The sequence below is a fragment of the Saccopteryx bilineata genome, chromosome 6 (genome assembly GCF_036850765.1).
Source record: "Saccopteryx bilineata isolate mSacBil1 chromosome 6, mSacBil1_pri_phased_curated, whole genome shotgun sequence".
Classification (NCBI taxonomy): domain Eukaryota; kingdom Metazoa; phylum Chordata; class Mammalia; order Chiroptera; family Emballonuridae; genus Saccopteryx; species Saccopteryx bilineata.
In genome coordinates this window covers 33282247-33305325 of record NC_089495.1, presented here as the reverse complement: position 1 = coordinate 33305325, position 23079 = coordinate 33282247, and the positions used below count along the sequence as shown (strand labels likewise).

Sequence of the window (23079 nt, the reverse complement as noted above, 5' to 3'; positions counted from 1 at the left end):
TAGTCCTGTTTAACTCATTTCTTTTTCTGTCACTTCCACAAGTAATTGGTTTCTAAGTCCATAGCTTTTTAAAAAATTATTATTTACTTAGCTTTGGTTCAGGCTGTTACCTTGTCTTCACCAGCCTATTATAGCCACTGTTTAAATGTTCTACCTATTTTTAGGTTTCCCCTATATGTCTTTGATATAGCTACTGGAATTATTTTTCTCAAATACTACTTGATCATCTCTTGGTTCAGTAACTTTCAATCGTTCTTTTCCTGCAGGATAAAGTTCAACTTCTTTACATAACATTCAGTGGCAGTCTTCCGCAAACTAATCTATCCTCCCCACCCCAGTGCCCCTAATCTTATAGGAAGGAACCTTATCCTTTGAGCACTGGCTTTAGCAGACTGCACACCTGAGTTCATTTTATTTGTATTGCCTATTTTGTTTGTCTCCATCCTTAGGATGAGGAATGGGGGGGGGGGAGAGACTGTACCTCAGACAGGATTATAGAAACCTAGGTTTAAGCCTGATTTTAACAATTATCTGATGTCCTTGGACAAGCTTCCTAAGATCTGATAACATAGTATTTGCACTTGATATGCATTGTCTTTCCCTTTCAGCCCTTCTCCTCCAAATCACAATTAGAATTTATCTTTTTCGTTTGTACAGAGCATGTACTCTTTCTCTCTTATAACACTTAATGTTTTCTGCCTTATATAATCTTATTTGTATATCTATCATTCTTCTACATCACATGCCTTTTGAAGACTAATGTAATTTCTCATACTTAGTTCAGTTGAATTTTTCAATCTTAAGTGAAGGATTTGCTTTGTTTAATCCATACTTTGTCACTTAGTTGGTCTACATGACCAACGTGATTGGGATATGATTTTTGGGGCCTAGGTTGGCACTACAAGGACCAGTTTGTAAAAACTCAACTACTTATTTGGGAATTTAGGAGAGTGATGAATTTGTCCTAAAAATACATGTAACTCTTAGGAATTTAAAACTATAAAATGTCTTTAGATTAATACTAAGAAAAAGTACACTTGCCTGATTGATTGTGTTTTTCGTTACAGCCAATTGCTGAACCAATTCCCATCTGTAGTTTCTGTCTTGGTACAAAAGAACAAAACCGAGAAAAGAAGCCAGAGGAACTCATCTCCTGTGCGGACTGTGGCAACAGTGGTATGTGGATCCTGTCTTTTTTTTTTTTTTTTTTCTAATTTTTCTGAAGCTGGAAACGGGGAGGCAGTCAGACAGACTCCCGCATGCGCCCGACCGGGATCCACCTGGCATGCCCACCAGGGGGCGATGCTCTGCCCCTCTGGGGCGTCGCTCTGTTGCATCCAGAGCCATTCTAGTGCCTGAGGCAGAGGCCACAGAGCCATCCTCAGTGCCCGGGCCAACTTTGCTCCAATGGAGCCTCGGCTGCGGGAGGGGAAGAGAGAGAGACAGAGAGGAAGTAGAGGAGGAGGGGTGGAGAAGCAGATGGGCGCTTCTCCTGTGTGCCCTGGCCGGGAATCGAACCCGGGACTCCTGCACGCCAGGCCGACGCTCTACCGCTGAGCCAACCGGCCAGGGCCCTGTCTGTTTTTTTTTAACACATGCTATCAGGTAAGAGGGACAGACAGACAGGAAGGGAGAGAGATGAGAAGCATCAATTCATAGTTATAGCACCTTAATTGTTCATTGATTGCTTTCTCATATGTGCCTTGACTGAGGGGCTTCAGCTGAGCCAGTGACCCCTTCCTCAAGCCATTGACCTTTGGGTTCAAGCCAGTGACAATGGGGTCATGTCTATGACCCTGCGCTTAAGCTGGGTGAGCCAGCGCTCAAGCAGGTGACCTCAGGGTTCTGAACCTGATTCCTCACCGTCCCAGGCCAACATTTTATCCACTACACCACCACCTGATCAGGCTGTTTGTTTTTTTTTTAAATAATCACTAATCTTTCTTGATTTATGTCTCAGGCTTTATGAATAGAACCAGGATAATAACATGTTTTTCTTGATAGAAAATTATAAATCATATTGGGAAATACAGTCTTAACACTATTTTAGTAAGCTGTATGAAATTCTGGGCTCTAAAAAAGATTTTTCAGAGTCTCTTAGTTTATCAATTCCAGAGATAGTCTTGGTCTTCATCTTAAGAACTTACAAGTCTTTGTAGGAACGTCTTAGTAAATCAGTATTATCTTTGATCATTGGTTTAATTTTCAGTGTCTTATATATGTTTTTTCAGAAGTCAGAAAACCCATGTTAACGTAAGAAATTTCCAAACCTGTAAGAATTTTTTTGAGTTTATTTGAGCCAAACTCTCAACAATTACTGGGAAGCAAAGTCTCAACAGATTGAGAAAGTACTTCTGAAAATGGAAGTTTTGTCACTTATTTTATGTAGCATGAAATTGATTGGATTGGTGATAGATTAGGGAGGTAGGAGAAAGCAAATCGGGAGAAATCTTTGGGATTGGATAATAAGTACTGAGACCTCTTTTACAAAAGATAGTTCATAGTTAATTAACATGGTAACAATAACAATGAGGGGATTTGTGGGTTCCTGCCTTGGTGGGACACATGCCCTGAAAGGGGGCAGCAGGAAAAGAAGATTACCTGTGTGTTATCAGGTACAGTATTATAGAATCAAAAGACGACAGGCTAGATTAAGGTAAGCATTGACCTTTGTTAGAAAAAAATACTTCCCTGGGACATGACTACTCACCATGAACTGCTTTTACTTAGAAAATTTTAATTTCAGAGCATCATGTATAGTTACTTTAGGTCTCAGTTTGCAGGCCACAATGCAGGCTTTACTTAAGCTTTTACTTTACTTGTCAGGTTCAGCATGTGGCTTCTTTTTCATTCACACACACTAGATACTTTATGAGGAATTTAATGGTACAATAAAATATTTGTGAAATTGTTGGAAGGGGCCCTGGCTGGTTTGCTCAGTGGTAGAGCGTCAGGCTGGCATGTAGAAGTCCTAGGTTCGATTCTGGGTCAGGGCACACAGGGGAAGCGCCCATCTGCTTCTCCACCCTTCCCCCTTCCCCCTCTCCTTCCTCTTTATCTCTCTCTTCTCCTCCGGCAGCCAAGGCTCCATTGGAGCAAAGTTAGCCCTGGCACTGAGGACGGCTCTATGGCCTCTGCCTCAGGCGCTAGAATGGCTTCTGCTGCAGCAGGGCACACCCCAGATGGGCAGAGCGTCACCCCCTGGTGGGCACGCCAGGTGGATCCCAGTTGGGCACATGAGGGGAGTCTTAACTGCCTCTCCACTTCTAATTTAGAGAAAAAACTAAAAAAAAAAAAAGGTTGTTGGAAGGACTGAAGAGGCAAGCTCTAGACTGGGCTTTAAGGACTGATTCCTGGGACACTGGTGAACTGACCTAGCAAGGGAATTACTGTATCTGTCTCTGGTTGAAAGAGGTGGAAGTGGGAGGCTATTGCGGAGCTACTGAGTTCTGTAATTGGATACAGAAATGCTGAATTTGGCCATCATCACAACTGCCTTTGTGTAGCATGAAGGCGAAGAGTAGATACTAGTGTTTTCATGGCTTTGCTTACTATTAAAAAACAGCCAGTATGAGAAGGAAGATGGTCTTTGCTTCATTTCTGCCATTCATTAATCACTAATACACATTAAGTTGGTGGAACTTTGCTTATATCTAAAGCACAGTCACAAAGGAGTCTAGGAATATAGTTCATAAATTTTCAGTTTTTATGGATAGAAGGCATTAGAAGAACATGGGAAGAGATCTTGGATAGTTGGTGACCATATTCAACATATTGTCACAAACTAGAATGCACTCTGGGTGGATTTAACAGTTAAATATGAACCATAAAAGATAAGGTTAAAAATATAATGACATGCCATATAATGCAGTGATTGCCAAACTATTTTAATAAAGGAACCCTTGAGAAATCTTATGAAAACCAAGTATATGAAATAGAGAAAAATGAATCTGCTGTAGGTGAGATGAGAATGAATAGAGCCAGGGGTAGGGTTGTATTATAGCCTTGCCTTCTAAGAAGCATTATATTTGAGTTAGTCTCTAAGTTTCTGTAAGATAGGGAAGAATGCCATTTGAAAACTTAATTGTAGAGGGAACTTTTAAAGAACTAGTAGAATAAATAACTTAGTTATCTATTGCTATATAGAAGAAAATTACTCCAACATTTAGAAACTAAAGGCAATAGCAAACTTTTTTTTTCTCACTTTCATGTTTCTGTGGGTCAGGAATTAGGGATTACCATAGTTTTCCTGTAGTTTTAACTTGGAATCTTTCATGAGCAATTAAGATTTCAACTGATGCCTCAGTGATCTGAAGGTTTCCATGATGAATCACTTAACTGGCTGTCAAATTGAGGGCTGCATGTACATCCACAACATGGCAGCTAGATTCTCCCATGCAGGTATCTAAGAGAGAGAGCAAGTTGGAATCTGCCATATTGTTTATAATCTAGCTTTAGAACTCACACTGTCATTTTCAGCAGTATCTTATTGGTTACACACGTCAGCCATATTCATTGTGGGAATGAACTAGAAAAGGATATGAATTAACATCATTGCTAGGAGGCAAGAATGACTGAAGAGAGATTAGAGCCTGGCTATCACACTATTCAAGGAATATGGGCATAGTCAATATATGGAATTTGATATTTTCTAAATTGAGAACCAAACCATTTGAGTTAAAAAAAAAAAAAAAAAAAAAGCCGTGGCTGATTTGCTTAATAGATAGAGCATTAGACCTGCATATGGATGTCTGGGTTTGATTCCCAGTCAGGGCACACAAGAGAAGCAACCATCTGCTTTTCTCCTCTTCTCTCTCTCCTTCTCTCCCCCTTCCCCTCTTGCAGCCAGTGGCTCAGTTGGTTCAAGTGTTAGCCAGGCACTAAGGATAACTCTGTTGGTCCTAGCAAGTCAGCCTTAGGTGCTAAAAATAGCTCAGTTGATTCAAGCATCAGACCTAAACAAGACTGCCGGGTGGATCCCAGTCTGGGTATATGTAGGAATCTGTCTCACTATCTCCCCTCCTCTCATGTGTTAGGGAAAAAAAAAAAAGAAAGAAAAGAATTGTTTTTGGAGAGTAGTTGCATTAAATATGGCAAAGGCTGAAAAGCTATAAAGAACGTGGTTACATTTCTAAGCATAAAGTCCAAGGAGCAGAGCCTGACAGGCAGTTTATATGAGAGAATGTTAAAAGTTGAGCATATAAAAATATGTTGTATCTAAATAATAGAAATGAACACCAAAGCAGCAGTGAAGTGTCAGTTCATAGCTGTTAAAATAATAAAACTTGAAAGATAAGAGAGCCTAAACCTATAGCTGATGAAATTGTGGTAAAACATTTGTACTTTCTAGCGGTACTGGATATATCACAGGGTTTGGAGCATGATTTGGTGGTGCATTTCTCCCTTTCAAGCAATAAGCTATAAAAAATGTTTATTTTGCTCAGCAACCCCACTTTCAGGAATTTATTGTAAGGTATTAATTTAAAAGAAGGAAAAAATCTACAAATGTGAAATAATTTATTTTAGTGTTCTATTATGGATGATAGTCTTAAGTATTTAAGAGTAAGGAAATGGTCAGTAGGTTATCCTGTATCAACTCAGTGGAATATAATCAGTTTAAGGAATATAAATATAAACTTTACTTGAATAAAATAATGAAGAAAAATAAAACAGATTATATATAACATAATTAAAACTGCTTTTAGCTAGTTTAAAAAGGAAAATAGAAAAATAAAAATGGCTATTCTAGAATGATGAGATTATGATTGGGATTTTTATACCTCTCCCATTTTCCTTTAATGTTAGTGATATTTTGATGATAAACTTCTTCCTACCTCATAAAAGAGACTATTATTTAGTAATAGAAAAGAGGAGAAAATAATCTAACCAGTCCTTTTAGCAAAAGTCGTTGCCATCAGCAGCAGCAGCAGCAAATTTTAGAGGGAAGGGACGAATCTTTTCCAAGTTGAGGGCAAATTGGCTGCTCTGAGTTTTTGAGAAACTTGTAATAACTCTTGGAAGAGGAACCATGTTTTTCTGTTATTAACTCTGATCACAGTAAAAATATTCCTTATGTTGTAGTTGTAGCTTCAGTGCCTTACTTACTTAAATCATGAGCGAATAACTCACTTTAAATTATGGGATTAATTTGAGCCCTGGCCGGATGGCTCAGTGGTAGAGCATCAGCCTAGCGTGCAGGAGTCCCGGGTTCAAGTCCCATCTGCTTCTCCACCCCTCCTCCTCTCCTTCCTCTCTGTCTCTCTCTTCCCCTCCCGCAGCCAAGGTTCCATTGGAGCAAAGTTGGCCTGGGTGCTGAGGATGGCTCTATGGCCTTTGCCTCAGGCTCTAGAATGCCTCTGGTTGCAACAGAACAACGCCCCAGATGGGCAGAACATTGCCCCCTGGTGGGCATGCCGGGTGGATCCTGGTATGCACATGCGGGAGTCTGTCTGACTGCCTCCCTGTTTCCAACTTCAGAAAAAATACCAAAAATAAAAAATAAAAAAAATTATGGGATTAATTTAAATATATATATATATGTATATATATTTTTTGTGACAGAGACAGAGAGAGAGGGACGGTTAGGGACAGACAGGAAGGGAAAGAGATGAAAAGCATCAATTCTTCATTGTGCTCCTTAGTTCATTGATTGCTTTTTCATATGTGCCTTGACCAGGGGGCTACAACAGAGCAAGTGACCCCTTGCTGAAGCCAGCGACCGTGGGGTCATGTCTATGATCCCATGCTCAAGCTGGTGAGCCCGCACTCAAGCTGGCGACCTCAGGGTTTTGAACCTGGGCCCTCTGCATCCCAGTTCAATGCTCTAGCCACTGCACCACTGCCTGATCAGGCAGTATATATTTTTTAGTTATAAAATTAACATGTTACTATAAAAAAATTGAGAGCACAGAAGAGTATAAAATGAAGTGTAAAATTCTTCTTCGAAATGTTGATAGCTCCATATTTTAAGTATGTTATAATTGTAAAGTATATTATAATTGTAAATATATAATTGAATATTTTTGCATATTTTTTCAGAAATGACCTGACTGTATTATATACTTGTATACATACTATCATGTGTACACACATAATGCTTTAATTCAGGCTTAATTAAAATTAGGAGTTAGGTTTTTTATAATCAAATTCATGCATTGTATATTAAATTCTATTTAGCATTAATAAAACTGAATTGCAATATAAGTCCTAATGAGATGTGTATGGCTAGCTTCCAGGAGCATTCTGTTTTCTTTGATATGTTTTGACTTAAGACATTGAATTTTTTGCATTATTCCTTTAATACAATTACAAAATGATTGATTGTTTCCCTTGTGAATTTTCCTGCCTTATTAGGTCATCCATCCTGTTTAAAGTTTTCCCCTGAACTAACGGTTAGAGTGAAGGCCTTACGGTGGCAGTGCATCGAGTGTAAAACCTGCAGCTCCTGTCGAGATCAAGGCAAAAATGCAGTGAGTATCTCCACCTTCACTGTGAATATTTAATTTAGAAATGAAATATGCAACTGGCATTTCCCCTGAGTATGGTTGGGTATTTTTTAGTCACTTGGTCTTGCAGAATTTAGAACAGTAGCCTTTTTAAATTACATATTATTAGTTTCATATACTTACTCATTGAGACATGGATTATTTCTGTGTAGTTTCTTTTTTCTTTTTTCTTTTTTTGTGAGAGAGGGAGACAGACAGGGACAGGCACACAGGAAGAGAGAGAGAGGAGAAGAATCAATTCTTGGTTGTGGCATCTTAGTTGTTCATTGATTGCTTTCTCAAATGTTCCTTGACCAGGGGCTCTAGCTGAGCCAGTGACTCCTTGCTCAAGCCAGTGACCTTGGACTCAAGCCAGCGACCTTGGGCTTCAAGCCAGTGACTATGGGGTTATGTCTATGATCCTCCAGAGCTTGTGCTTAAGGCGGTGACCTTGGGGTTTTGAACCTGGATCCTCAGCATCCCAGGCCAACACTCTGTCCACTGTGCCGCTGCCTGGCCAGGCTCTATGTACAATAGTTTCTAAAGCATCCTAATTATAAATTTAGAGAGATCAGGCTATTAAAAAAAATAAATTGTTTGATTAATGTGAAGGCATTTATTTAGCAACAGTTAGTATGTTAAATACAAATTGTCCTTTTTTGAATTATTAAAACAGACTAAAGTTAGTTTATATCTGATCACTGGGTAAACTTGAAAGTAATGCAACTGGTTCTTATTAAAGATCAGATGAAGGAAAACTCAAAACTGTTTTTGTTAATTCAGACTTTCCATTTACTCAGTTAATACAAATTAAGGAAACTTTTACTATTATAATAACTCATCTCCTTTCTGAGATTGTTGAAGCTTCCGAAGTTTTATGAAGTCATGATCCTGATATGTTTCTGTTTTGTAAGGATAAGTGAACTGTCCTTTCTCTTTTTTAGGATAACATGCTCTTTTGTGATTCCTGTGACCGAGGTTTTCACATGGAGTGTTGTGATCCACCACTCACCCGGATGCCAAAAGGTGAGAAATACTTTCTGAAATCAAACTGGCAATATAAAGGGTAGTTTAGTGAAAGTACTTTTTGTTTATTTTGTTAAAATGAAAGAGTTTTTTGCATCTCTTTATTTGGAATTGTATAAGTAGGAAGAAAGCTGTCACTTAACTGGTAAGGACAGTCTTTCTTTTTAGGCATTCTGACATTCTTATGCAATATGGATTTATTATTATTTTCCTCAGTTTTCAATATTTAAGCATCCAGGAAGGCTGAAGTGGTTCATTTATAAATATTTGCCAGTCCTGTAGCTAGGGGAAAAAATAATTTACTTTATGCAATATTTTAAAATATTTCTATCTTTAAAGGAAGAAGTGAAATTGTATTAAGTCATGTTGATTATATCACTGCTTATCACTTTTGAGGGACCTAGCTCTATTAGAGTCTCTGGTTTATTCAAAACTTAAAAATTTTATTTTAGAAAATAATTTGCAGACAAATAAGTGACTAAATCATGAGTACAAATTAATATTATTCTGTTCTTTAACTTCAGTTGGGATAATTGCCTGTCGGACTTATATCTATCTTATTGTATGCTTATAGTTTCTTTTACTTTTTAAATAGAATTTATTAGGGTGACACTATTAACATAATTATTCAGTTTCGGGTACCTAATTGTACAACACATTTCTGTACACCGTATTCTGTGTTCACCCCTGTAGTTTCTTTTTAAAAATCCAACTAGTTTCCCCTTCTTTGTCTTATCACAGATTTCATTTTCAACTCTGATTTTGTGATTTATAGATTTCTTGAGTAAAAACCTTGCAGGATTTTTGATAATGTCTGTTTGGAAAATTTTTCCTGTTGATAGAAAGGTATACTCAACCTTAGGTACAACCAAGTTATTCCACTTTAGGATCTTACTTGAGTCCCTCTTATGCCACTCTGTTGATTATTACCTTTTGAAAAGTCTTAAATTTATATATATTGGAAGAATAAATGCCCTTTTTTCTGCCTTTTCTAGTTACTTAAAATCTGGGCAAAAGGCCTTCTGAGAATCCTTCAAGATAAGAAAGATTTTTCTTAGTACTTCATATCATTGTATTTAATGCCTACAAAAGAAATAGCAGCTTAAAGTAGGAAATATTTTATTTTGAAATAATTTCAGACTTAACAGAAAAGTGGTAAAATTAGTTAAAAGTTCTCATTGTATCCTTTAGCTATCTTCCTCTAATGTTAACATCGTAGAAAACCATAATACAATTACTGAAATCAGGAAACTAACATTGATGTGATACAACTAAGTAAGCTGCAGACCTTATTTGAATTTATGGTTCAGAATCTAATTCAGGACTCATATTACATTTGGTTGTTATGTTTCCTCAGTTTCTTCCAGTCTGTGTTAATTCAGCAGACTTTCTTTCCCGACTCAACATTTTTGAAAAGTATGTACTGGTTAGTTATTTTGTAGAAAGTCCTTCAATTTGGATTTCTCTCTTGTTTTAATCAAGAATAGATTGAAGTTATGAAGTTTGACAAAAGTACCACAGAAGAGATGATGTGCCCTTGTCAGTGCATCATAACAGAGGTGCATTGTACCAGTATATTCATTTTGATCACTTGATCACAGTGGAGAAACCTGATAGATACCTTAAAGTTATCCTTTTTCTATTTTACCTACAACTTTAGCATCCATCAGTGATTCTTTTTTTTTTTTTTTGTATTTTTCTGAAGCTAGAAATGGGGAGAGATAGTCAGACAGACTCCCGTATGCGCCCGACTGGGATCCACCCGGCACGCCCACCGGGGCGACGCTCTGCCCACCAGGGGGCGATGCTCTGCCCATCCGGGCATCTGTTGCGACCAGAGCCACTCTAGTGTCTGGGGCAGAGGCCAAGGAGCCATCCCCAGCAACCGGGCCATCTTTGCTCCAATGGAGCCTCGGCTGCGGGAGGGGAAGAGAGAGACAGAGAGGAAGGAGAGGGGGAGGGGTGGAGAAGCAGATGGGCGCTTCTCCTGTGTGCCCTGGCCGGGAATCGAACCTGGGACTCCTGCATGCCAGGCCGACGCTCTACCACTGAGCCAACTGGCCAAGGCCCCATCAGTGATTCTTGCTTGGAACAATTTTTACTATGGTATATGATAATGATGATTTTTAAATTTTTATTACTCCTTCTAGATTTATTAATTGGAATTCTTCTGTAGAGAAGAGCTATTCCTTTCTCCCACTTATTTGTTTAATTAGTTTATATCATTACCACCTCACCATATTTATTCTATGGGTTATAGCTCATTGCTGTGATTATTTCTTAGTTCAGTTTGACCCAGATTTGACTGTTGGGAGCTTCTTCAAGTTGGCTCCTTTGTTCTTTTGATATAGGCCTTCATCATCTCTGAGCACTTCTTGATTTTCTAGCATCACAAGATGTTCTACGTCATCTTTATTTTTCCTGTTCCAGTCCTAGAATCAGCCATTATTCTGTGGAATCCTGTCCTCCTTTCTTGTAGCGAGGTAATTAGAAACTGGTTTCTGGGTGCTAGGTAAACAGCAGACGTTTTTAACTGAGGATCAGTGGACTTCAGATATTTGTGAATCTCTTCCACTTGTTTGTCGAATTTTATGTTTTTGTTTTTCTGGGGGTCTTTTTTCAGATTTTCAAATGAGAGTCCTTGCTTGACCTGAAAGAGGTTAAGAAACTCCTTGGAGTATCTGAACTTTTTCAGTGTATTTATATCCATTGTGTTTTTATGTGGAATGTCCTTTCTTTATAGGCATGTGGATATGTCAAATATGTCGACCTAGGAAAAAAGGACGAAAACTTCTCCAGAAGAAGGCAGCACAGATAAAACGGCGCTATGCTAATCCAATAGGACGTCCAAAAAACAGGTTAAAGAAACAAAACACGGTGTAAGTTGTACTTGTGGCAAGGTGAGGGGAGAAAAGGATAGAGCCTTCTTAATAGTGTAGGATTCCCTTGTTTGCTTTATTAAAAAAATTTCACTAGTTATAACTGGCACTTCTATGTACTAATAATGGCTAACATTTATTGAGCCAAGGCACTTTCTAAGTACTTTACATGTGTTAAATTGTTTATTTCTCCCAACAACCCAATGAAGTAGGGACTGTTGTTGCTCTTATTTTTCAAAGGTGGGAACTACAGCATAGAGAGATTAATTTGCACAAGTTTTTATAGTAAATGTTGAGCTGAGATTAAAAGTCAAGTAGTCTGGCACCAATATTTGGCTCTTAACTATTGCCTTACATAAAAAAACAAGAAGGAAAAAAAAAAAAGAAGGAAAGTTATGTTACTGTAGCATTTCACAGATCTCTCTCCTGATATTAGTCTCAGTAGTTTATTTCTATTAGATGTACAAATTACTGGATAGCTTCTACTATTGAGGTCATAGCTAAATGTCATTTTTATGTCCTGAGGTAAAATAATATAAGTATTTGATGTAGCAGAAATCAGGATAAAATTATTCCTTAGGGAGTAGAAAACTGGGCTATGTCTGGAGGAAGTGGGGCAAGATACCGTAGTTAATTTTGTGTTTTTTGTTTGTTTGTTTTGTTCTTGAGTATCTAAGGTAATTCAATCTTGATGATATGGAAAATACATTTAGGCCTGTAAATCTCTTTATTCTTAAATTTTTTACACACCTTTTCTACATTTAAGGCTATCTTGAAGGTGATATACCTTAAGTGAATGGGCAACAGCAGGTGAAAATATATAGAAACAGCATTATAGTTTATATTTAAAATCTTAAATCAAGCTTTTTCTACCTATAAAGTGATTTTTTGATTCCTCACTTTCAGAGAGTAACCCTCCTTGTGTTTAAAGGTAAAAGTACAAGTCTGAGTTGGTGCAGAGATCATAGGACTTTATACCTGCAAGGATCTTATTTGTTCTCTGGTCCAACTCTCATTTTACAGATGAAGACTGATGGTTAGAGAGAATGTGATTTGTCCAAGATGTACAGCTAGTAAGTGGCAGAATTACGACTCAAAACATGCCTTCTGACTCCTGGCCTAGGATTCATTTCAAAATAAAATAACTAGGCTTCTCGGATATAGATTTTTAAATAATATTACTTCTTGTTCATAAAATATTTAGTTTATGAAATTTTCTTAACAATACAAATGGTTTTAAATAAAGGTGTAGGTTATTTATTAAGTATATAGTAAATAGAAACCTTATACAGATTTCTTTTTAATAGTTACCCTTTTCCCTGTTTGATTCTTTAGATCAAAAGGTCCCTTCAGCAAAGTTCGAACTGGCCCTGGAAGGGGTCGGAAACGTAAAATCACTCTCTCCAGCCAATCAGCATCATCGTCTTCAGAAGAAGGATATTTAGAGCGAATAGATGGCTTGGACTTCTGCAGAGATAGCAATGTCTCCTTAAAATTCAACAAGAAAACCAAAGGGCTCATTGATGGCCTTACCAAATTCTTCACCCCTTCCCCCGATGGGCGGAAACCACGAGGGGAAGTGGTAGACTACTCTGAGCAATATAGAATCAGGAAAAAGGGCAACAGAAAATCAAGCACTTCAGATTGGCCCACAGGTAAAAGTTTATTGACTTAAAAACAAAAGTATTCCAAAAGTGTATTATTTGAAGTAACACTAGTTATCTGGAATAAAGTTATATTTTATTATTACAAATTTATTATGCAATATAAGACTGTATTAAAGATACATATTTAATAATAATAAGGTGGTAACTATGGCAAGAATTTAGAGGCTATAGACATGAAGTTGCAGAATGGGCAAGTACGAGTTCTTCGACAAAAGAGGGTGCTTTTGTGGTAGAACCACCAAGGTCTGCTTATAGAAATTTGGGTTATAATCTTAATCTTGATTCAAAGATAACTTTACATTTCATATATTACAAAATAGATCATGTGATGAGCATTATGATGCTTAAATTATTCCTGGAAGGAAATTGGTAAGAGTAAGGGTAGATAAAATGCTGTTGATTTAAGCATAAGGAAAGGAATAAAATATATGCAAATATAAGGTCACTGATTTTTTTTACTTTAAATTTTGGCAAATCTAGTTGTAATACTTCATGGAGTACACTTTAAAAAGAGAGAGAGAACCATAGCTTCAGACCATTTGCTTATATATCAGGCTAAGCACTCTACTTCTTTACGTAGAAAATATCTGTAGAGAATACTTAGTGGTGTAGCAGGCGATTCTATTCAGAGGAGAAAATTTTGAATAGCTATTCAGATAATTATAGCTTAAGCTAACCTTATTTCTTGAGTGCTTTGAGTTTAGAGAACCTAACCCTGTGAAGGAAGTAGAAAAGGCTCTGAGTGAAGTAGAAGAATGAGATTGGAATTTTTTGGATCACAAGCCTCTTTTGTGTCATATACTATACTATACTATAAAAGAATTTCTTTTGAGGGGGCTATGCGTGGGGATTCTTGTTTTTATTAATCCTTGCATACTTTTACTCTTTTTTTTTTTTTTTGTATTTTTCTGAAGTGAGAAGCAAGGAGGCAGAGAGACAGACTCCTGCATGTGCCTGACCAGGATACACCCAGCATGCCCACTAGGGGGTGATGCTCTGCCTATCTGGGGCGTTGCTTCATTGCAACCGGAGCCATTCTAGCACCTGAGGTGGAGGCCATGGAGCTATCCTCAGTGCCCAGGCCAACTTTGGTCCAGTGGAGCCTTGGCTACGGGAGGGGAAGAGAGAGTTAGAGAGAAAGGAGAGGGGGAAGGGTAAAGAAGCAGATGGTCTCTTCTTCTGTGTGCCCTGGCTGGGAATCGAACCCAGGATTTTCACACGCCAGGCCATGCTCTACCACTGAGCCAACTGTCCAGGACTTGCATACTTTCACTTTTTACAATACTGCTTTTACAAAGTAAAACATTACATTTTTTTAAAAGAAAAAATAGCTAAGTAAGGCTGACAATAAGATTAAGACTCAGATCTCTTACCACACACCCCATGAGAATTTCTGCACTTTGATTTCCTTCCTCTGAATAGCTCATTGGTGATTGTAATCACTGCTTCCTCATTCTTGCTTATATAAATGGTTGATTGGTCCATTGCAGAAGTGAAAATCCTCATCATTACTCTTTGAGCATTTAAGTACTTCTCATGTCTTTATCAGCCATGTAGACTGTAGATAAGGTCCAGTTTGAGTATGTTTATCTAATAAGCTATTCAGGTTGTACTTACATGAATAGAATCTCATAAAGCAGATCTTAATGAAAGGAGGCATTTTGAATTAACCGTTTCATTGTAGATGGATTATTAGAAGAATTTGCTGGAAAGTTTTAGAAATAGAAATTATTAGAGCAAATATATCAAGTATGTGGAGGGCCAATATTGAGCTTTAGGCGTTGGTCTGAGCTTTTGCTTTAATTGGCTCTGTCAATATGAGTTTTAGAGTTTAAGGAACAATCTTGCACCATCTGATAAATAAGGATACTTAATGCCAGAGGTCCCCAAACTTTTTACACACAGGGGGCCAGTTCACTGTCCCTCAGATCGTTGGAGGGCCGGACTATAAAAAAAACTATGAACAAATTCCTATGCACACTGCACATATCTTATTTTAAAGTAAAAAAACAAAACGGAAACAAATACAATATTTAAAATAAAGAACAAGTAAATTTAAATCAACAAACTGACCAATATTTCAATGGGAACTATGCTCCTCTCACTGACCACCAATGAAAGAGGTGCCCCTTCTGGAAGTGCGGTGGGGGCCGGATAAATGGCCTCAGGGGGCCGCAGTTTGGGGACCCCTGCTTAATGCTGTACTAGATGTGTGCCTGCATCTATCTGTGTCATGCACTAGGGGGCATTAAAGTCACATAGTATCTTTAAATTATATATATATCTATCTCCATCCCCTCCCCCAGTTTGGGAATATTGTAAACAGTGAGTCCTTGTCCTTTTTGTTACAGTAAATGAATAACAGCTTATATGTGTATAAAGTACATATGGCACATATAGGAACAGATGTCCTCCCCCTTCCCTCTCTTTCTCTCTCTCTCCCCCTTCCTCCCTTTTCCTTCCTCCCTCCCTCCCTTTCTTTCTCTCTCTCTTTTCCTCCTCTTGTCCCTCCCTTTCTCCCTCTCTCTCCCCCTCCTCTGTTACTCTCCCTCTGTTTCTCTCTCTCCCTCCCTCCCCCACCCTCCCCTCTCTCCCTTTCCTCTCCATCTCCCTTCTTCTCTCTCTAAAGTCAATAAATAAAACAAAACAAAATATTAAAATGAAAAAGGGCAGATTTTCCCTGATTTCCTCCCAGGTGATAAAAATTATGTCTTACTATACTATATAACATAAACTTCTTCCATACTAAGAAGAAATGAAAAACAATATTTGAATGTTATGTTGAACTTATACTAAAAGTGTTATATCCATACTTATACTCCTTAGATCTTTTCCCTGTTCTGCTTTTGTATATATTATAATAAATTAAAATGTAATGTTTTAGTGAAGTTTAAATTTAGTTGTGTAGTATTTTTTAGAAGACAATTCAAGGGTTTTATTGTAAGGCTGATATAATATGTATATATTCTGTATTGACGTATCTTTGTGGGAGTCAGTTTAATGCTATTCTCTGTTGTAAAGTAATAATATAGATAATATTGAAATCTTTAAACCAAAATAAAGATTTCTGAAATTTTTTTCTAGATAATATATTAAACTAAGGATAGTATTAATATTTGAACCCTTTCTTTTTGTTCAGACAATCAGGATGGTTGGGATGGCAAACAGGAAAGCGAAGAACGGCTTTTGGGGAGCCAGGAAATCATGACTGAGAAAGATATGGAGTTATTTCGTGATATCCAAGAACAAGCACTGCAGGTGAAGTTGGGTATTTGGATTGGAAATCAAATAATTTGTTTATGGATGAGAAACAGAATATTAATTATATAGTGCGTAAAGCAGTAACAGTAATTTATGCATCTAGTCTGAGAATATTCTACCATGTTTCTTCTCTGTAAAATTATTTTCCTTCTGTAAGTTAGGACTTGGGTATTTATGTATTATAATTGGAGTGGGAAACCACAGAAAGATTTTTAGCAAAGAGGTAGCAGGATCAGATTTGCATTAAAAATTGTTTTTCCTCCCTGGCCGGTTGGCTCAGCGGTAGAGTGTCGGCCTAGCGTGCGGAGGACCCGGGTTCGATTCCCGGCCAGGGCCCACAGGAGAAGCGCCCATTTGCTTCTCCACCCCTCCGCTGCGCTTTCCTCTCTGTCTCTCTCTTCCCCTCCCACAGCCAAGGCTCCATTGGAGCAAAGATGACCCGGGCACTGGGGATGGCTCTGTGGCCTCTGCCTCAGGCGCTAGAGTGGCTCTGGTCACAACATGGCGATGCCCCAGAGGGGCAGAGCATCGCCCCCTGGTGGGCAGAGCGTGGCCCCATGGTGGGCGTGCCGGGTGGATCCCGGTCGGGCGCATGCGGGAGTCTGTCTGACTGTCTCTCCCTGTTTCCAGCTTCAGAAAAATGAAAAAAAAAAATTTGTTTTTCCTTGGCTACTATAGTTAGAATGGATTAGAATTAGGTAAAAGAGTGGAGGCAGGGAAGCCAGTTTTGAGGCTTTTTCAATGATCCAGGTAAAAGAAACTGGCAGTTTAAACTGGAGATGTGGCAGTGGAAACGGGAATGAGGTGGAGAGATTTAGAATATATATACTTTAGAGGTGGAACCAGTGGAATTTGGTGATAGATTCTGTGTAATTTGAAGGAGGAAGAGGTCATCAAGAATGACTCCTAGGTTCTCTGACTTAATGTAATCAAGTGGTTGAAGTCAATGGGAGAGTTATTGTTGATTAATAAGAGGATTTTTGAATAATGAAGAGTTTATAAAGAGTTTACAGAGTCATTTTTGAGAGCCTAGATATGGCTTAGTAAAAACTACTTCAACCTTTGTTTAAAAAATTTTGCAGGAAAATTTTGTCACAGAGTCTTAGGTATATGGTTGAACCATTAAGAGATAAATGATAAAGGAGTTAACATTGGACCATTTAAACAACAATTCATCATTTACTGAATGCCTACTTTGTTTTAGAAACTATGTGAAGTATAGAGGTTATATGACTAAGACATAGAATTTACAATTTAGTAGGAAACTCAAAAAAGCAAGTCTAATATTTGTGCATAGGGATTATCTTGAGTAATTAAATTTTGTGTAGTATATTTCTAATTCAAAAGTTACTGAAATGCTTAGCAAAATTTTATCAAAAAAGATCATTCACTATTATTATTATTTCTTTTTAGTTTCAAGAGAAATAAGGATATAGTTTGCGTATTACTATGTTTCACAATTAACTATATAAAGACCACATCTATAAAAAAGAGCTTCCTTCGAAAAGAAAAATAGAAGCATATAAAATAGTAAGTAGCGTAGGCTTCTGTTCTGGAATTTTATTTCAACAATGATCTTATGATCTTGGAGGAAATGGTTTTTTTAAAAACTCCATCACCAGACAGAAGCATTTGTATTCAGCTCATTGGAGCATAACAGCCTTCTTGAAATGCATAGGATAATTTTTTACATGAAGTATTACCAAATAGCACATTATATTTTCATACTTAATGCTTTTCAGTTTTGAAGGTATTGATTGTTAACAGCATTTTAAGTATCTAGGGTACTGAACTAGTTTTCTTTTTTCCATAAAGAATTGAACAGTTATTAGAAATGAAGTAAGCTAGGTACAATAACTCTCTTAACCCTCTGAAAAAGAGATTATTATCCCCATTTTACATATGAGGAAACAGACTTTTAGTTGAGTGACTTTTCTGATGGAGTTAGAACTCAGTCCTGTGTGACTTCAAATCCCCTGCCTTTAATCACAATAACATATCCTGCATTACTCTGTAAAATATGTTATGGAGGCACCAAACTTATAAGGCATGTACTGATTTCAAGTAGGGAAAGGTACATGGGAAGATAAACAGCAGTGGCATAGATACCAAATTATATAATTTGCTGCTGTATTAAATGATACAGACTGTTTCACATGTTCACAGCGTAACTAAGAATAAGTTAAGAGTTGGTGTTATCTGAGATGTTCTCAGAAGAAGCAGGCGCAAAGGATGATTAGGATTTAGGTAAATGGAGAGAAAAGGGGCTTACCAGTAGGGTAAGCATTAACTTTAGCTTTGAGGAATAAATAACTGCTATAAATATAAGAAAACATTGTGATTATTGGTTCATCAGATCAACAAATATTTGAAGTTCTACTTTGTGCAGGTCGCACTATGGAGATGATGTAGAAAACCCAGTAGCTGCCCCTAAAGATGTTGTAACACAGGTAGTCCTTAGTTTACATGGTACTTGTAAAGCCAGTAGCCACGGCCACCATCACAGCCACCTGGCCCATGCAGGTTCGCATTAAATTTGGACAGACGGTAATGAAACAATGGAGCCAAGAACTGGGTGGGCCATTAGCTTTAATCCTAGCTTGCACCCGGCAGGCAAGAAGTACACACAGTGAGAAAACACTTTCCTTTCCATTCAGGGCTCCCAAAGCCACTGACTTCTCTGAGTTTCCTAGAATCAAAGGTTTGTACCTCACCAGCCTTATTCACTCTATTTCCCATCTCCTTTTCTCTGCACAAACTGGCTTCTCCCTCAGCACTCCACCATCTTGGCTGCTTCTCCTGGCCTCCTCCACGTGGCCTTTCTCTGCCCTCCTACAGTACAGAATGGGCTCCTCCTAGAACTTAATCACTCTTCCCCCAGAACAATGTGACCTCTCTTTTAAAACGTTTTGGTGTGAAAGCCCTCTCCCAACACATTAACATAATCACGCCCATCCAAAGCAAGAAGGGCAATTAATATTATCACCTGGGTGATGGGCTTCCATGTGGGTAGCGCCGTCTTTAACAAAGTGAACATAATATATTTTATCTGCCCAACAGCACTGTTTTAATGGAGACATGCACATCAGAATCATGTCCAGGCTGATCTCAGTTCTGGTATGCATAAGTTTCAGTTAACATGGCACCATGCAAAGCGGGGACTGTCTTGTCTGTAGCTTCATGTGAAAGATAAAACAGCGTAACACATTGTAAAGCCAGTAGCCACAGCCACCATCACAGCCACCTGGCCCATGCAAGTTTGCATTGGATTTGGACAGACGGTAAAGAAACAACGGAGCCAAGAACTGGGTGGGCCATTAGCTTTAATCCTAGCTTGCACCTGGCGGGCAGGAAATACACACAGTGGGAAAACACTTCCCTTTCCATTCAGGGCTCCCAAAGCCACTGACTTACTCGAATTTCCTAGAATCAAAGGTTTCTAACCTCACCAGTCTCATTCACCTCTGTTCCCCATCTCCTTCTCTCTGCACAAACTGGCTTCTCCTTCAGCACTCCGCCATCTTGGCTGCTTCTCCTCTTCTCCAGATGGCCTTTTTCTGCTCTCCTTTCTAATGCTTATCTCAGGAACCGAGAGAGCAAGTCCCCAGTCTGCCCCCATTTTATAGTGTAGAAATCAAAACCTTTAATCCAATATACAAACAAGGAAGTCTCTGATACAAAGTCACTTATCTGAAGCATAATGGGATTCCTCATGAGAGTGCACCATCCCACATCATGCAACAGTCAAGGGTGTGGGGAAAAGCTTAGTCTTTTTTCTTTTCTTTTTTTTTTTTTTTTTCATTTTTATTTATTCATTTTAGAGAGGAGAGAGAGACAGGGGGGAGGAGCTGGTAGCATCAACTCTCATATGTGCCTTGACCAGGCAAGCCCAGGGTTTCGAACCGGCAACCTCAGCACTTCCAGGTCGATGCTTTATCCCACTGCGCCACCACAGGTCAGGCTCAACAGTCAAGGGTGTGGGGAAAAGCTTAGTCTTGAAACTAAGCCTTAGGCTATAATGACCTGGCCTGCTTACAGCCTGTCCCCCACACCCAATACAAACTATAAGCGAGCAAACATATACAGTATATCATATTTAAAAACTTATTTGACCAATATTCCACCCCTTTAACTCGCTTCACAATCTAAAGTACAGGTATTCCTGCACAAGGAAATTAAGCACATTACACAAATTACAACAACATGGCAAATTAAACAATTTCAACAATTACAAAGATACATTTCACCAGTCTCTGAGCACTTTGCCAAAAGTGCAAAATATCCTCGGCCTTCTTTCTAGCCATGGGAAAAGCTCCCGGGGCAGGAGGAGGGCCTCCATCAAAGTTGCCCCCCACTCCCATCAGGGTATTTCACATTGTCCAAAATCCATAAGTCCATCCAGCGAAGGAGCCAGTGCTCACTCCGGTCGTAGTCCAGGAATCAGTCCATGCACATGTGGCCTCAGCCACCCCTCTCATTCCTGCCATCCTGGCAGGTCCTACACTGTCCCAAGAAGGAGCACATGGCAATGGCAATCGGCATTTCCATCTCTGCTCTGGAGAGCATAATGGCATCCAGCCCCATGTGCCCAAATTGCAGACCTACCGGGGCGCAGTAAGTACTCCTTGCTGCTTGGCTCTCATCTTCTTGAGACTGCGGATTGCAACTCCAGCCCGATTCTCCTCATCCTCCAAAGAGGAACCGAAAACATCAGCTCCTGCTGCCGGGCTCAAGCCCTAGGCCGCTGCTGCCTTCTGCTCAGCAGGCCTTGCAGCCCCAGCTCTGGCCTCAGCCCTGGCCTCCCACCACTGCTGGCTCTCCATAATGTCCAGGGCATGCTGCAACTCACGAACCTGTGATTCCTTCTCCAGCGTCCGCTCCATTTCCAGGCAAATCTCACAAACTTGGTCGGCCTCCTCCTCCAGCACTTCCTCCAGCTCCAGGGTCAGCATCTCTTTCTCCCACGTTTGCTACAGCTCCTTCCACTGCTCGGTTTGCAGGTCCCGGGCAGCATCTTCCACAGAGCTCTCAGTTTCCTCACTCATGGCTGTAAAGGTCAGCCAGCCTACAGCCCCCAAAAGGACAGCCATGGGGAACCATAACAGTAGCCAGTCCTCTACTTCACCGCACAAAGGTGGTGGTAGCTCCATACTGAACTGTATCGAATCCTGCCACAGATTATGCCAAATGTAAAGCCACCATCACGGCCACCTGGTCCATGCAGGTTTGCATTGGATTTGGACAGACGGTAAAGAAACAACGGAGCCAAGAACTGGTGGGCCAGTAGCTTTAATCCTAGCTTGCACCCGGCGGGCAAGAAATAGAGTGAGAAAACACTTCCCTTTCCATTCAGGGCTCCCAAAGCCACTGACTTATCTGAGTTTCCTAGACTCAGAGGTTTCTAACCTCACCAGTCTCATTCACCTCTGTTCCCCATCTCCTTCTCTCTGCACAAAGTCTGCACAAATTGGCTTCTCCTTCAGCACTCCGCCATCTTGGCTGCTTCCCCTCTCCTCCATGTAGCCTTTCTCTGCTCTCCTCTAATGCTAATCTCAGGAACTGAGCGAGAGCAAGCTCCCGGTCTGCCCCCATTTTATAGTGTAGAAATCAAAACCTTTAATCCAATGTACAAACAAGGAAGTCTGATACAAAGTCACTTATCTGAAGCATAATGGGATTCCTCATGAGAGTGCACCACCCCACATCATACAATCAGTCAAGGGTGTGAGGAAGGCTTAGTTTTAAAACTGAGACTTAGGCTGTAACCACCCTGCCTGCTTACAGTCTGTCCTCACACCCAATGCAAACTATAAGCAAACAAACATATATCATATTGACAAACTTATTTGACCAACACACTTGTTAGGAAGTGGTAAGAAATATCTTGAATTGCTAGCATAGAACTGGATTTTGGTGGGGTTTTTTTTGTTTGTTTGTTTGTTTTTACAGAGACAGAGCAAGAGTCAGAGAGAGGGATAGATAGGGACAAACAGGAATGGAGAGAGATGAGAAGCATCAATCATCAGTTTTTCATTGCGACACCTTAGTTGTTCATTGATTGCTTTCTCATATGTGCCTTGACCGCGGACCTTCAGCAGACCAAGTAACCCCTTGCTCGAGGCAGCGACCTTGGGTCCAAGCTGGTGAGCTTTGCTCAAACCAGATGAGCCCGCGCTCAAGCTGGCGACCTCGGGGTCTCAAACCTGGGTCCTCAGCATCCCAGTCCGATGCTCTATCCACTGTGCCACCGCCTGGTCAGGCTATTGGTGGGTTTTGAATGCTAGTAAAAGACCGTTAATCTTGGCATGACAGGAATTTAAGGCAGCCCCATGACTGCTTCTTTTTGTTGTTGGAGTAATTTTTCCTTGGTATTGATGAAGTTAGGGATGGGGAGTAAAGGACTTTTAATGTCTTAGGCATCTACCTATTAATTATATTAATTATAAGACATATTAAAGGCTGTTTAGATATATTTTGAGTCATTTAATAATTTAACACAATTTGATTGAGAATTTTAATATACAGTGGTTAAAGGCTTAGGTACTGGAAGCAGATTGTTCATATCCTGTCTCTGCTGAGTGACCTTGGTTGAACAAGTTACTTGATAGGTTTGTTGAAAGGATTAAATGAGTTGATGTTTGCAGAATTCTTAGTGTGTCATTCATGTAGTGAGCCCTAGATAAATGTGAGCTTCTGTTAGCTATCTTAGAGGCAGGTGCTCAAAATACATAGGTAAGTAGAAAATGTGTCTCTGCCCTCCCG

The 23079-nt window shown here is 39.3% G+C and overlaps 1 protein-coding gene across 3 annotated transcripts in view; it reads left to right on the top strand.

Annotated features, from left to right (window-relative positions):
* Positions 1-23079, top strand: part of KAT6A (lysine acetyltransferase 6A) — a 134290-nt gene that overhangs the window by 70454 nt on the left and 40757 nt on the right. For 2 of the 3 annotated variants that reach the window (XM_066237411.1, XM_066237412.1), the window contains 6 exons: positions 1068-1176; positions 7354-7469; positions 8429-8510; positions 11254-11389; positions 12725-13044; positions 16196-16314. In XM_066237411.1, the coding sequence (XP_066093508.1) occupies positions 1068-1176; positions 7354-7469; positions 8429-8510; positions 11254-11389; positions 12725-13044; positions 16196-16314 (882 nt within the window). The remainder of the gene's footprint in view (positions 1-1067; positions 1177-7353; positions 7470-8428; positions 8511-11253; positions 11390-12724; positions 13045-16195; positions 16315-23079) is intronic. The other variant, XM_066237413.1, reaches the window with a different exon arrangement.